Source organism: Petaurus breviceps, unplaced genomic scaffold, assembly GCF_028583685.1.
Source record: "Petaurus breviceps papuanus isolate PSGF00001 unplaced genomic scaffold, PetGlider_PUasm1.0 81, whole genome shotgun sequence".
Lineage (NCBI taxonomy): Eukaryota > Metazoa > Chordata > Mammalia > Diprotodontia > Petauridae > Petaurus > Petaurus breviceps.
The window spans coordinates 1-16,139 of NW_027186546.1; the positions used below are offsets into that span (position 1 = coordinate 1).

General features: G+C 36.8%; 1 protein-coding gene across 1 annotated transcript in view; it reads right to left on the minus strand.

Moving 5' to 3' along the window:
- Positions 1-2,580: 2,580 nt before the first annotated feature.
- The window catches only part of LOC138176086 (glycogen [starch] synthase, liver), a gene marked incomplete at its 3' end in the record, with an annotated part of 53,144 nt that continues 39,585 nt past the window's right edge, over positions 2,581-16,139 (minus strand). Inside the window, exons 11-15 of the mRNA XM_069106816.1 lie at positions 15,018-15,131; positions 12,979-13,105; positions 8,809-8,904; positions 6,905-7,068; positions 2,581-2,661 (exon numbers count right to left, since the gene is read on the minus strand). Of these exons, the coding sequence (XP_068962917.1) occupies positions 2,581-2,661; positions 6,905-7,068; positions 8,809-8,904; positions 12,979-13,105; positions 15,018-15,131 (582 nt within the window). The remainder of the gene's footprint in view (positions 2,662-6,904; positions 7,069-8,808; positions 8,905-12,978; positions 13,106-15,017; positions 15,132-16,139) is intronic.

Here is a 16,139-nt window from a genome sequence, read left to right on the forward strand (position 1 = left end):
AAGGCAGACTATGAATGATACCTTTTATAATTAGAAGGCAAAACTAGGAAGGACCTGAATCCTTTCAGTTCTTTTGGCATAAGCATCTCTGTTTGGCCCTTTTAAATAGAACGTCCTTCCACTTCCCTTGCCCATTTTGCAAGGGAATGGAGCGGGGAGGGGGTGGGGGGAGATACCTGTTATATCAGTAGTGTCTGTGCTGAAGAATGGGGTATACCTTCTGTGGATGCTTAAACATTAAATCACCCAGATTCAGTAAGAATTTTTATTGAAATAAGGGTTATAGTGAGCATCCAATCAAAATGGAGATTGTTTTTTTGAATAGCTTCTTAATGAAGTTTTGTGAGACAACTAAGTTGTTGTTCAGTCATTTCAGTCATGTCCAACTCTTTGTGACCTCAAATTTGGTTTTTTTTCTTGGCAAAAGCATTGGAGTAGTTTGCCATTTCCTCCTCCAGATCATTTTACAGATGAGGAAACTGAGGCAATCAGGGTCAAGTGACCTACCGAGGGTCACACAAGTATCTGAGGACAGATGAGACTCAGGAAGATGAGTTTTCCTGATTGCAGGTCCAAAACTAGCTGCTGTTCCACCTAGATGCCCCCAAGCAACTAAACACACACAGACTATATTAATGAAGGCAAAAATGCTTCTTTAAATGAATATTTGGAATCTTATAAGTGCTTATTACTTTCCTATCTCCTTCCAAAAAACATTTGAAGTGTCAGAGTCATTTCTTTTAGTGTTGGGGTCAAAGACTGACCTCTGATCCCCACCTTACCTTTCTTTGGGAATATATTACCTAGTGTTGTAATGGAATTTAATAGAAAACATGCTTCTGTGTTCAAGCACTATATCTTGCTTGTCTAGGGAAATTTTTTTAAATGGCATGAAAGAACTGGATCCTAGCGTACAATAGAAATTTCAGAGATATGACACTTTGGCCCTGAAATCTGTTGTTGAGACATATGTACAGCCAAGTGAGGCAGGGTCATGTTTATACCCAAGGGCTAGAGAGTTAGTCCCTGGAGGAAAAAATATGTATGCCATCTGCTGGAGAGTTGTACAACTGCAGGCATCAGCAAAGGCCCTGAGGTGATCTGGGGCAAAGTGAGTCTGAGTTTTGCAATACACAAAGCTGAATAGCAAGGCTCAGAATGGAGCAAATGGAAGCAAAAAGGAGGGGAAACAGCAGCAAGTGGTAGGTGATCAGAAATGCTAAGGAGGGGCAGCTAGGTGGCACAGTGAGTAAAGCGCTGGCTCCGGAGTCAGGAGGACCTACCTGCATTCGGTTCTGGCCTTAGACACTTAACACCCACACAAAAAAAACTAGCTGTGTAATCTTGGGCAAGTTACTTAACCCCAATTGCCCTCCAAAAGGCAAAAAAAAAAAAAGTACTAAGGAAAGAACTAGGTGTGGGCCCAGATAAAGGGGTTTTGGAGCACTTGGAGAAGCCTCAAACCTTCCCCTGGCTGGAGCCCCAATCAAACCATTAATGTGAGCCACAAGCACAGTACAAGTCTCCTGGAAAGAGATGCCAACTTGGGTGTGTGTGTGGGGCGGGGGGGGGGGGGGGGGGTGGGTGGGGTGTTGGTGTCTTGATTCTGTATGGGCTCAGATGTGAGGCTGATTTTGTGTTCATTAATCTGTTCATAAAAATTTTTATGTTTTGTGTATTTAGAACCTGAAAGTGAATTTGGAACTAAACTTTTCTTCTTTTATTCCCTTTTAAAATTATTTATTTTTAACATTTTTTAAAAATTGAGTTCCAAATTCTCTCCCTCTCCCTCCCTTGCCCACCGAGAATGCAAGCAATACAGTATCGATTATATGTGAAATCATGTAGTACCTATTTATTTAATAGCCATATCGTAAAAAGCAAGAAAAAATAAAGAAAATGAGAAAATTATACTTCATTGTGCACTTCATCAGTTCTCTCTGGAAGAGGACAACATTTTTTTTTTCATCACAAATCCTTTGTAATTGTCTTGGATCATTGTAGAGGGGAGGAAGCTAGCCAGACTTCAGCTACGTTGGTCCCTAGATGCCAATGATGAACTCGTCCTGATTCCCAGAAAATTTATCTTTAACCAGTCCTGCCCTGTCTATTCCTACCAGAGACCAAGCTAAGCTTTTAATTCTTCTCTACCTGGGGCAGGCATACTTATCATCTAGGGGTTTCAAACATAAGATTTTCCCCAGATTGTTCAGAGAAAATAAGAGGTCCGTCTATCTACCAGGTGAGAGACATTAATCAGCATTCTCTACACCTTTATTCTAGTCTCTTACAAAGAAGTATCCTTTTCCCTCACCAGCAAAACCTCTGCCCCTACCCTTGATTCCATCCAGTCCCATTTTCTTGCCCACACAGTCATCTGTATTAATATTCATTCTCTTTCCATCTGCTTTGATTTGAATGTAGAGAAGTATTGTTTATTGATTTTGTCAATATTTATATGCTACTAGTAGAGTTTCCTATGAAAAAGAAGTTACATATACATTTATATTACAAATATATAAATAATAATTTTATAAATGTATAATAATATATTATATATAATACATATTTTTTCCTTACCGTTGGTGGTGGTGAAGATTCAGCATGAAATTTATCTGGAAAAGCTCTGCTTAGTGTTAGGTGTCTGGCATGCATATAGTACTATAATAGAAAAACAATTTTACATTTTTTTTAAGAAATATATCTTTATATGTTTTCCATAGGTTTCTGAGTCTTGAAACATTTTCTAAATAAACATTTAACTCTTCTTTCACTTCTGTGATACTTGTGGCACTGCAAATAGTACACATTTGCTCAGGTGCTGCCTTCCTTAAAAAAGCAAAGGCTTTTTTTACCTAATAAAAGAATGCAAGATCTTGAGTTGCCCACCAGGTGGCTCTCTACATAGGTCTAGAGTCTAAGTTTTTGTCAGTCTTCCTGGAATATTAGTCTTCATGAAAGCTTGTTATTACCCTGCTTAGCCAGCTTCCACCATGGCTTCAAGCAGAAGTACTGGCCAGCATCAGAATTTATTTATTGGATGAAATAGCATATCACTCAAAATGTAAAACTATATAATCTATGCTCCATACTAGGAATTCCATAACTTTCAATCCCTTTACTTCTTGGTTTTCAGTAAACTTTCCTGTACCACTGTTTAATATAAAAGGACAGAAATCCTAGCATTTGCCATGCATATACACATAAGAAATAAAAAGAAATTAATTAGTTTTAATAGTGTGGCATAGTTATTTATCCTAATTCTTCATACCCCTTGATAAATTTCTCATACCACCTGGTAGTATAACCCAGGTGGAGAACCATGGTCTAAAATAAGTTTTATAGATCTTATCTCATTCCTGGACTCATTTCTACTGGTTCACAACCCACATCCACCAGACTTAGTTTTACTTAGTATACTGTGATCATAAGAGTTTATTTAATAAAAAAGAAAAGGAAATGGATCACATTTTCCTTCCTGGAGTCATTTGTCTCTAGCCATCTAATAAGCCTCCTCCCACTTACCCTACCAGATCTTTGGGTGTGGTTGGAGAAATTCCTACATCACCTACATCTGCAGTTCTTGGAAAGGAATAAAGGAAAGGGTATATATCTGTGCATTCAGGACCAATCTCCCTTCTTAGCTCACCATCCTGATTGAATTAAATTTCTGGGAATTTCAGTGTTCAAGATCTCCTCTTATCATAGTTACTCTTTTTCCTCCTTGCTCCAGGGTCATAACCTTCACAGAGCTTATCCCTGGCACTCTCATTCACTAACCAATATAGTGATTGACAGATCACAATCTGGTCTAACTATGAAAGCTCCATAGTCCCAATGCAAACATATTTTGCTTGCCAATCAGGATATACCGTTCTTCAAGGTTAGAGAGAAAAAAGAAGCAACCAATTCTGTATGCCCATATATAGATCTTGTGTCCCTCTATCCTATCATATAGCTTTCTCTTTATATTGCAACTGTGAATTCCCCAAAACTTCCAGGGAGGGACAATGGGCAATCTCTCTCCTGTGTATCCCAGGATCATCATAAATCTCTTTGCCAGTCTTCACCCAAGGCTCAGAGGAAGATAAGTCAAACAGATAGAAGTCAAGGCATGGACACAAGTTACAAAATATAGGGGGAAAAACGTTATTCTTGACCTGATTTTGACCAGTTCAATACCTTGTTGAGAGAAATACAAATGAAAGGAACCCTGGGGGAGAGTGTCTACTAAGTCTTATCACGATAGAGAACAATAGTCTAGTATGCATTTAAAATGTTGGGAAAGCCAATTTCAAAGTATTCAGAAAAAGGCAAGATCCAATGTTGTAAGTTTTTGCAGAAGTCACTCAAGAGCAAAAAGGAGCAGGGGGGACTATTTAAATCAATCAGTCAAGAAGCGTTTATTAAATGCCAGGCACTAGACCAGCTGCTGGGGATACAAAGAGAAAAATTAAAGAGTCCCTGCATTCAAGACACTTAAAGACTGGTATGGCTCAGTGGGGAACTCACTTATTAGCTCAAAATTTTAAAAGATCTTTTTGGAAGATAAAAGTAAAGGCAGGCCAAAGAAAATGACCATAAAAGAGTAGTACCATCCTCTGTAAGTGTAGTGGCAGGGTTACAAAAGTGCCCAAAAAGAGCTAAAACCAGCAGTGCATGCTAAAGATAGTAAAAAGGAATTTTTTTCAAAGGTTATGTTGGAGGCAAGAGAAAGATCTCAAAAGGGATAGGGCAACTACTCAAGACAGAGCAAAGTAAGTGAGATATGAAGGTAGAACTACTCAACTCTTATTCTGCTGCTGTTTTCTTCATAAAGAGATACTTAAAGAAAGCTATCATAATTTCCCTGTCTTCTTTTCTCTAGTAATATTACATGGGCATCTTGGCTGCCCTTCTTTAAACACTATCTTGTTCATCATTATCTTTGCCAAATTGGAAGCACCCAGAACTGACTGTGATATCCCAGTTATAGATTGACCCTTGTAGATAATACTGTGATCATCAGTTATTTATTCCTGGGAAAAAAAATGCCTTTTTTTTCTGCTTTTTGGAAGGCAGTTGGGGTCAAGTGACTTACCCAAGGTCACACGGCTAGTAAGTGTTAAGTGTCTGAGGCTGGTTTTGAACTCAGGTCCTCCTGACTCCAGGGCCAGTGGAATCAGTTCACTGACTACCTATTCACTGCATCACCTAGCCACCCCCAAGACTCTTTTCTTAATGTGAGATTGCATTAACCTTTTTGATTACTGTATTATACTGTTGGCTTGTACTGAGAAATCTGTTCTTCTGCTTGCTGGACATCTTCACCTGAATGACCTGTAAGCCTCTCCTTTCAACATGTACAAAATATAACATTTTATATTTCCGTTTAAACCTATCTCTTCTGTGAAATTCCCTGTTTCTGCTGATGGCACCACACTTATAAAAATTGCCCAGGTCTGTAATCTTAAGAATCATCCTTAACACTTTGTTTTCCCTCAAACCTCATACATAATCAGTTTTCAAATCTTATCTATACTTACTCTTTGGTATCTAAATTTGTGTTCAGTCCTCTCCCTCCTTTACATTAACATAGCCTTTATCCTAGTGCGGGTCCTCATCACTTCTCATTTGGACTATTGTGACTACATCCTCATTGATCTCCCTCCCCCCAATCTCTAACCTCTAATCCATTATATAAACAGCTTTCACATTGATATTTTTAAAAGACAGATCTGATGAGTTTACCTCTGGCCCCATTCAAAACTCTTCTATGACTTTCTATTGCTCCCTGAATTTAAAAGAAAAATTGTCAGTTTTTTAAAAATAGAAAAAACTTAAAATTACAAAAAAACCTACTACATTCAATGTTATGCCAAAAGTTGAATACTTAAAGAATGAATATTTACAAAATATATATATATGTCCAACTTTATTTTTAAGAGAGATACCAAACAATTCAAACTCAGAAGGAACATTAAGAAAGTCAAGAATGAACTCCAATAGAAAAAAGAAATCACTTGCACCTGGAAAAGGGAGGTATTGTTATATAAAATTTGGAAACACTGGCCTAAGTATTGACCACTTCTATACATGGTTTAGGAAGACCAAAGAAAGAGGTCATAGGAGCTGAGGAATTCAGATGTCAAAGTGTTTAAAGGAAGGCATTGAGCAGGGGTCAGCATAGAAAAAAAATACTATGAGCCAAGTACTGAATTTAATTGGGAGGAGAGAGACTTACTGACACCTGGAGTTCCAGAGATGACAGCAACAAAGATCTGGGAAGAATGAAGTGAATTTTAAAAGAAATGAAGTGTCTGCTGAGTTATGCTGATAGAGAAAGAGACTGAAAGTGGAATGGAGAAAAAGGAGTACCCAGACTCCCTCTCCTGGACCTATGTTGTCAGAACATGTGACAAAGGGAGCATGACCTTTAGAGAAAGTGCCAAGAGATAGTTTGTCTTCAGGGGAAATCTAGGTTTCAGAGAAAGACAGAAAGAATGTGAAAGGAAGAGATCTAGGGTTAAGGGGAGTTTGTTAACAATAAAGGAAGATTCCAATAAAGGAGGGAAGGAAGGTCAGAGAGGATAAAAGCTAGGGAGAATTAAAACTGAGTTAGTTGTGCAGTAATGATGGCAGCCAGAGTCTGCCTCCTTCACCACTCATGATGCATATTCCTCACAGATCCACACTGATCCCATGTTCATTCTTGACATCTCATGAGGCACAGCTCACCTGGAGAGGTGGTGCAATGGGGACAGTGTAGCCCAGCATGGAGGTAGAACCTGGGACCCTGACATGTTGGTAGCTTAGGGACCAGGCAAGAGAGTGGGTTGGTCAGGAGGCTGACTCTGCACCACTTTTGTGCATGGGGTAAGGCCCTGACAGCCTAAATCTAGTTCAGACTCTAAGGTTCACTTACCCTGCCTAAGTATTTCCAGTCCAGAAGATCAGATAGTCTTTCAGTTCTGTTCCTCTGGATAATTCTCTGGCGACGAGACTGTTTGCAGAATCCATAGAGAAACTGAGTAAGCTGATTGCAGGACTCATCTGGTGAGCAGAACCTCCTATCAACAATGTAAATACCTGAAGGGCATAAAGGCCAAAACACTGGTAAAATTTCAGTTTTTTTTGTTACATAACTTTTCTTTCTGCTTTCTTTCCTATTGTTCTTTTTCCTTCTTCCCTTTATACCCTGTTTATTATTATTCTCTTCCTTCCTTCTTCCCTTAGATTACCACCATTTTCTTCCTTGCCTAGAACCCACCCTTTTCCCTATGATCCTCTACTTTCTCCATGACCTCCTTCTAACTAGTTACTTTGTTAAAAGTAAAGAACTGATAGGGTGGGGGTCTTGGAATACTGCATTAGTGTGGCAGAATGTGTCTGACAACAGTACTACATTCATAAAATGTTAAAGGAGAAAGAAATGGCTGTGTATGGTCAGAGCCTGAATGTTATTTTATAGCTTTATTTGAGGCTAGGTCACTTAGATATGGCCTGACTTTTTTACATACATTGATTTTATTCACTTTTTTAAAAAGTCATTTTGGCATGATATCATGCCAACAGTATGGTGAATTAATACAATTCTTGCACCTCATCTCACAACATCTTTGGATATTAAGAGAAGCAGATAACCAAACTTGTATAATTGTATGGTTGTCAAAAAGGTCTTTTTCACTGTTAGTGGGGTGCCTATTTAACGGGTGAACACATTTATATAACACATGGGTGACTATAATGTATATATATATATACAAATGTATATATAAATTTAAAATATATAACTTGTAACCCAATTTAATGTGAGCTAACAAGAAGGTAAGCTGCTCTTGTCTAGAACATTTATTCTTTAGAGCAGGAGTTCTTAATTTGGGGTTCATGAACTTGTTTTCAAAAATGTTTTGATTAGTACAAAAGGTTAGGAACCTCTGCCTTAGAGCCTCCCTCCTGAAGAAAAAGAAAAAAGAAAAAGAAAAGGTCTACAAGCCTCATAAAAATCTATTTAAAGGTTAAATCATGGGTAAAGTCAGTTATTTCTTTGGGTAGAAATGATGCATGCTTATTAATTTACTCACCCCCACACTTTGGTTATAATAATACTTATTCTGAACAGTAGAGGGCAAAATAGATACACGGAAAGTAAAGGAACTGATCCATGAACTGAAGGACCATAGGATTTAGAGCTGGAAGGTACCTCAGAGATCATCTAGTCTCCTTTATTTTATGGAGGAGACTAAGTACCATTGTTTTCTTAAAGTTTACTGCTAGTGAGTGGCAGCACCAAGATTTTCAGCTCACATCCTCTGACTTTCTACTACCTTGCTCTGCCTATCCTAGTGATAATGACCTGTTTGGGGTATTGGGACATATCATTAAGGTTTAAAATCTTGTCTTTACCCATAGCCATAGATTTGAATCTAACTTTCATTTAAGCCAAGAATATAAATATTAATTAAATATATTGTTAGTTTTATAGAATCAGATATAAGACAAAAAACAGGTCAGCCTTATAGACTGTATATATGCATATATGGAGAGAGAGACAGAGGCAGACAGAGAAAGACAAAGACAGAGAGAAAGAGACAGATATTGAGGGAGATGATAGAGAGAGATGCATAGATAGATGATAGATATTAATATATGGATAAATGGATGGAAAGACAGACAGATAGATAGATAGATAGATAGATAGATAGATAGATAGATAGACGGACAGATAGATAGATAGATGGATGGATAGTGATCTCATCACATAAATGTATATGTGCCCATTTTTTAATCCATCTTGATCTAGGTTTAAATGAGTGGTAAAAATCTTACCATAAGCAGCTGGGTCAGTTACATGTTCTTGCATGAAACAGCCAAAGCCAGAGAGGTTTGTCGTCACACTTGGAATGCCCATCACAGTGCATTCAGCTGTCAATAGGCAGGGAGAAAGGTTCTACTTTATACTTAGAGCAGAATTATTTTGTAAAGAAAATAGGCCATAGTTTCCATCTATCTACTGCCAAAATTTTCTATTCCAGGTGGGAAAGGTGTTTGACATTTTCCTTCACCTGAAATACTTTTGCTTATTTGTACCTTATAGAGACCTTATCTTAAATTTGTGAATCAGGCAAAGTATATCTTTAATATTCCCCGTTTCTGTCCCTTGCTGCCTCCCTTCCCCATCCACAGGCACCAATGGATGTCAGCTCTTTCCCTTTTCTCCCAATCAAAGCCAGAAAAAAAGTTTAATAATTTTTTTACATTTAAACTGTAAAATATTCTTAAGACATAAAGTGTTACCCTATCTCTGAAAAAATAAAATTAGTATTTTAATAGAAATCAAAGTTTTAACCCAAAACAATAAATATCAAACCATCTTCATCTTTACCATTAAAGAAGCTTGTAAAAAGCCTCAGCTCATTGTTGAACAAATTATTTTTTTACTAGTTGTAGGTTATGTTTTCCAGTTTTAAGAACTTATGAATTATTTATATGATAGGCTCACAGTTCATTTCAACTAAGGTAGGATTTATAATGGTTTCCTGGCTTATCAGACAATTAAATTTCTTAGGGTCTTAGGTTTTTGGGAAAATGTACTTCCCTTCAAATTAAAAAAAAAGAGGGGAAATGGTTGAGCTTTAGGTACTAAGATTAATTAATTAATGTTTCTGACTTTCCTGGGACAGATTACACAGCACAGTTAAAAATTAGGGATTTTGAAGTATGTATAGCTTCTGCATGAAAAAAAAGTGGTCAATACAATATAATATTTGTTAATATTTATATTAGAAATGAATTGTAAAACTCCAGAATTAACCAGATGGCAAATGACAACATACTGTTTAATTTGGTGGTAGAGTTAGATGAGAGAGGAAGAAGGTTAGCCTTTCTATTACCTCTAAATTTAAAACACTTAGATAGCTCTCTGTCTCTCAGTATATATGCACATGTGTGCATGTGTGTACAAATATGCACATATATACACATACACATAGATAGATATACTTTCTGTCTACATGGTCTACAAAATATTAGATGATACATTCATCAAAATCAGGCTCTTGATTTTATTATGTATTCCTAAGCATAACACAGAATAGGGCTAAGAGAGCCTATACATGCAAGATAAATGATAATAAAATTAATTTAAATATATGTTCACACTCAAATTCTCAAGTCATAAGAATATATTATTTAAAGGATGACTTTTAGTCAGTTACATTTTTCCTTAATATTCAATGATTAATCTCAAGAAATATTAGGGATTCTATGATAAATGAAAAGGCAAAACATGTTAGCAGATAATATGTTAACATAAATTAGAGGGAATTAAGATATTGCAAACTGCTTTAAGAGATTATGTGGAGTGTTCAATAGTGAGTAACTGACTTCATGGCCAATACCAACTACTCAGAAATGAAACTGAACTTACTAAAGCTAAATTAACTAATCAATGGTGCATAGGACTCTGACTTCTTTTGGGGACAGAAAGTCAGTTGAATAGGCTACCTTGTCCTACATCTCAGTAAGCCTCTTTACTCTCCTCTCTTCATTCTTCCTTCAAGAATCGAGAGGACTTTTTTTTTTTTTGCTTTTTAAAAATCCTGATTAACTTGCTTCTTAGAAGAAAACTTATTGAGATTATATTCTACATCCATCTATATAGACCAATACTTACTTTCTCTATTGCAAAAATCCAACACTTTCTTTCACTCTGTATTTTATACTTCTTTGGACACTCGCATTCACTTTGTGCTACAATTGAGTTTCTGAAGATTTTGAAAGTTCTTCATTGTTGTAATCAAACCTGATACATAGTTCTCCGACCTCTGCCTTCCTTTTATCAGTCTTTGTGTTGTTGTTGTTTAGTCATTTCAGCCATGTTTGATTCTCCATTGGACTTTTCTTGACAAAGGTGCCAGAGTGGTTTGCCATTTCTATCTCCAACTCTTTTTACAGATGAAGAAACTGGGGCAAACAGGGTGGGTCACACAGCTAGTAAGTGTCTGGGGCCAGATTTGAATTCAGGAAGATGAGTCTTCCTGACTCCAGGCCTGGCACTCTATCTATCTGTTGTGCCATCCAGCTACCCTAATTTGCCTTAGCTGGGTCTAGAATTAATAATATCACAAGGATTATGCATCACAAAGACACATTAGTTCTTTTGCCATTGATTTTAAAACTGATTATTTTCTCTGAAATGTCTTCCTTTAAAATAAGAAATGAAATTACTTCTAAACAAGTGAAGAGGTACATTTCCAGTTAACTATCAGACAAAAAAAGTCAATATTTTCTTTGCTTTAGATATGAAAGTAATTTTTCTTGTCAATTAGGCATCATATATCCAGCTAAAAACTGAGCCATCTTGGTGATAAAGGTAACATTGCTACTGGATCCATGAGAAACAAATGAGGTAATGCTATTGAGAATAAGTTGTGGAAAAGAGGAATTCCTGAATGGTTATACAATATGCTTATTGTATCATACCACTATGTTACATTTAAAAGTATACACTCTGGGAGTTATTTTAGGGAATAATGTAAACAATTGTTTACTCCTTTTTTGTTCCTATCACTTTTTTTTAATGAGAATACCAAGAGACTGAAAAGGATGTGTGCATATGTCTGCATGTAGAAAAGGGGTTCTCAACCTGTGATCTATAAACTTAAAAAAAAAAACCAACAACACATGGCTGTATTTCAATATTGAGCTGTATTTCGATATAGTTGGTTTCCTTAGTAATCCTCTGTGTTTTACTTTGTTTTTAAAAAACATTATTTTGAAAAGGGATCCATAGGCTTCTCTAGACTGCAAAAGGGTCCATGACCCACAAAAAAAGCTAAGACTCCCTAGAGGAAGCAAGCTGGTACATCAATGGATAAGTGGATTGCACTTGGAGCAAGGAATTCCTAATTTCAAATCCTGCCTCAGACACTTAATAGCAATGTGACCCTGTACTTCTCTCTGCCTGTTTCCTCATCTTAAAGGGAATAATTAAAGTATTTACTTTTTGGGAGTTGGGAGGATTAAAAGGTAATGCATGTAAAATACTCTGTAAATCTTAAAGCACTATCTAAATATGAGTTATTATTATTATTTATGGTCAATGTCCCATTTTTTGTAGTAATGGATGAGAATAGAAATGCATAAAATAGTAAAAAAACAATTATACCTTCTACATTGTGGGATTGTAGGGGTATGGCATCCTGATATCTGGAAAATCCATGTAAAACTTTTTGTCCCTCCCTTTGTACCAGAGAAGTCTGAATTATCATGGCATTAAAAGATAAAATGTGTTTATATTATACAATACGCTACATATATTTTATGCATTTCTGAGTTTTTAAACTTTTCTTCTGTTGTCTTCTGGCCTTATGTGTCATCTGCAGCTTCCTCAAAACTCCCCCAAAATTCCATTTACTTTCTTATGTCAACCCACTATATATCAGAAACCATGATAGGAAAAATCATGATGTGGAAGGGATAACTATATTACCTAATCTGATATATGTACATTACATAATAGGACACTGAAGATGAATGCATGCTGGCCAGTAGGAATTCCCAACTTCCATACACACACACACACACACACACACACACACACACACCTTTAGAAATATATCCACATACTTCCTCACAAATTCATATTTTGCTCTTGTACTTACCTCTGGGACAGACCTGTCTTTTTCCCTCTGCCCTCAGTTCCAGGTCAATCCTGTTCTCTTTCTTAAACCCACAAATCCACTGAAAGTTGACTATAAATCCAATACTGATTGCTACCTTTTGTTTTTATATTACCTTAATTTCTGAATATATCCCACTCAATATATCCTAACCAGCAAGCCATTCCTTGCAACATTGATTTTAAAAAAGTTAAGGAAAGTCAACTAATACCTAAATTATGTGACACTACGCTCTCAACACACACAACCACCTGTGTGTGCAAATGCTCGCAAGTATGTGCTTACACACACACACATCTTTATACATAATACTAACCTGGAGTATAACCCCAGGGTTCATAATATGATGGAAATACTCCAAGATGACAGCCTCTGACAAACTCTTCATAATCCATAGGTAATAATGGACTGGTTGAGGAAAGGAATTCTGGATGTAAAATCACCTAGTCACGTGAGAAAAAGAAAGGAAGTTAAAGCATAAAGGTATCTATGATCAAATACAGTGTCAAAATCCTCTTTGACTTTTAGAGGTTTTTACAGCAAGGCCTCCCCTTATCTTTCTAGCCTTGCTATTTACTATTTCCCTTCTTGTCTTCAGTTGTTCAGCCAGTCTGGCCTTCTAGCTGTTCCTCACATGTGGCATTCCATTTGCAATATACTCCCTCCTCACCTGGACCTCTTAGAATCCTTTGTTTTCTTTAAGACTTGGTTTAAGAGCCACCTGCTCCATGATCGTAGTTCACTTAGCTTTATGTTCATATTGTATATATTTTGTACATATTCACATTATACATACATGTCCTCTCCCTTGCTAGAACATAATCTTGAGGGCAAGGACTGTCTCAATTTTGTCTTTGTAACTCCAGCACTAAACAGTGCCTAGGACATAGCAGTCCCTTAACAAAAGCTTCTTATAGATTATTTTAATTCAGTAGCATTCATTTTTATGGAAGGTATAAAAGATTAAATTGATTGGTATTTACTCCCAATAGGGCTCTAGATTATTATCAATGTAAAGAATAAAAGCCAATTTTTACTTAAGGTTCAGATAGGACTATTTGTGGAATTTGTTAAAGCATTCCATTTAATTCAGCAGACATTAAACATCTATTATGTTCATGGCATTATGCTAGGTTCCAAATTAATAAACCATATACCTTCCTTCTACCGATTATTTCCAACTTTTCCTGTGTAGAGATAGCTTGTTTGTATATAATTTGCAGGTTCTCTCTCTTGACTGTGACATCCTTGAGAGCAAATACTGTTTTTGCCTTTTTTTGTATTCCCAGTACTTAGAACCATGTTTGGTGTACAGAAGGCACTTAATCAATGCTTATTGACTGACTGACAATTGCAGAGTTATCAGCTTTTTGGCATAACACTGTGACTGAAGTTCAATTGTCAACCTAAAGTATAGAAATTGTCTCTCCTGATAAAATGTAAGGTCATTAAGACTAGTAACTGTTTCATCTTTGTCTCTGTGTTTCTAGTTCCAAAGACTGAAGGTGCTTAATAAATGCTTGTTAATTTGTGTGGGGGGGGGGGGGAACTGACCACTAAAAATCTAGTTGGGGAAAGCCCATATTCCATCTAGGAGTATGGGAAAACTAGAACCATGCACATACAAAGTAAGTCCAGATCTTCCAGCAAAATAAAAGGACAGAACAAATAGAAAAAAAAGTGATAATATGTTAAATCTTTCAGGTATAGATTCTAGATCCTAGAGTCAAAGAGTAGTAAAAGAGACCTTATCAATCACCTATCCTTTTATCTTAATTTTTAATATTGGGAAACTGAACTCCAAAGAGATTAAATGACTTGCCCAAAGTCATGTTAGTTTGTGGCCAAACCAGGATATGAATCTGGGTATCTTGATGTCTAGTCTAGTAGTTTCGTTTGCAAATGAAATCATAGGCCCCAGTCCAAAAAAAGAGCAAAATAAATAAACAAGTGATGACAAAGCATGCTATAAAGATTTACTTCGTAAAACAATCTTTAGAGGATGTGCCAGAAGATTTGTCTAGATCCAATGCAATTTCCTCTGTTTGACTTTTATCATACACTGAGAACTTTTTAGAATTCTGATCTTTAAGAGATTTTAAATTCTGCAATGAGTTAATAATGTTTATCACATTCTACTACTCCATTAAAAAGCAGACCAGTTTATTTTAGCAAGAAATTAAACACATTTTTTAACAAGTGAAAATTTTAAATTCAGTTTAACCCAAACACCCCATTGTTCAAACATTTTGGTGAAATGAGGTTATACTGTTATAACCTGAGCTTCTCATCTATGTCCTATAGTAAAGATCTGTAAGTGGGAATTTAATTTTCTGAAACATAAATCAGAACTACCTTGACTCTGTCTGTACGACTGTTGAAAAGTCCAATCCGCCGAATGGTACTGAGGATAGGATCAGTGGAATCATCAATCATGTTGTGAGTAGTTACTGGAGGCAAGCTTTGTCGCTAGAGGTGTAAGATGAAGACAAAATTAAGTTTTGGAGATAATCCATGTGTGATTAGAATCAGCAATAGCTGATTGTCAGCAATTCTTTATAGTAACAGTATCCACTAATTAGCATGCCATGGTTTACAAAGTGCTTTCCTTATAACCAGGAAGGTTGTGTACAGCCTCCATTATACAAATGAGCATTTTGAAGCTGAGTAGTGAAGGGATTCGATCAGTCACACAGTTAAATTTCATAATGGGGACTTGAACCTGGGCTTTTGGATTAAAGGTCCAGACTTCACCCACTATACTGTACCATACTGTCCTTCATGTCATGATCGTGTACATACAGAGGAGCCATGTTGTCTTTGGGACCTACACCCCCAAACAAGCCTATAAGGAGCAAAGCAGACTCTTATTGGAAGAGGACATTTGAGACACTTCGGGGTAGGAAGGCTCACAAAAGAAATGATAGGAGTGAAGATTTCAACTGAGATACTCAAAGAGAGAGAAAATGGCCAGGGAGCCAGCAGGCTGCTGTGTTTGACATTTCACACCCTCAAGCAGAAGGCTTTCCCTTTTCTACGATGGGATGCAATAGCTGCCAAAGATTTCTTAGCTATAGTTCCCTTCCAAAATCCCAGATCCAGTGCTTTGATACAAGCCTCACGAGGCCTAGGGCATCTGAGTTCAATCAGGGGTCAAGTTGCTAATAACCCTTTGTTCTTTCCTAGTTTGCTTCCTTACGCTGAAGTAGTGCCAGGAGAGTGGACTCACAAGTCTGTTTTTCCTGTTTTATTAGTTTAAAAGCCTAGGTTGATAGAAAAGCTGGTTGTGAGCAGTGGTTGAATAGATAGCGAATCCCATCAGGTTCTGGTAACCAGAATGTGGCCATGGGGTGCTGCATTATGGGAAGCTCATTAGAGGAGAGACAGAAAGACAGATAGATACATAGACAGACAGACAGACAGACAGATGGACAGACAGACAGACAGACAGACAGACAGACAGACAGACAGACAGAC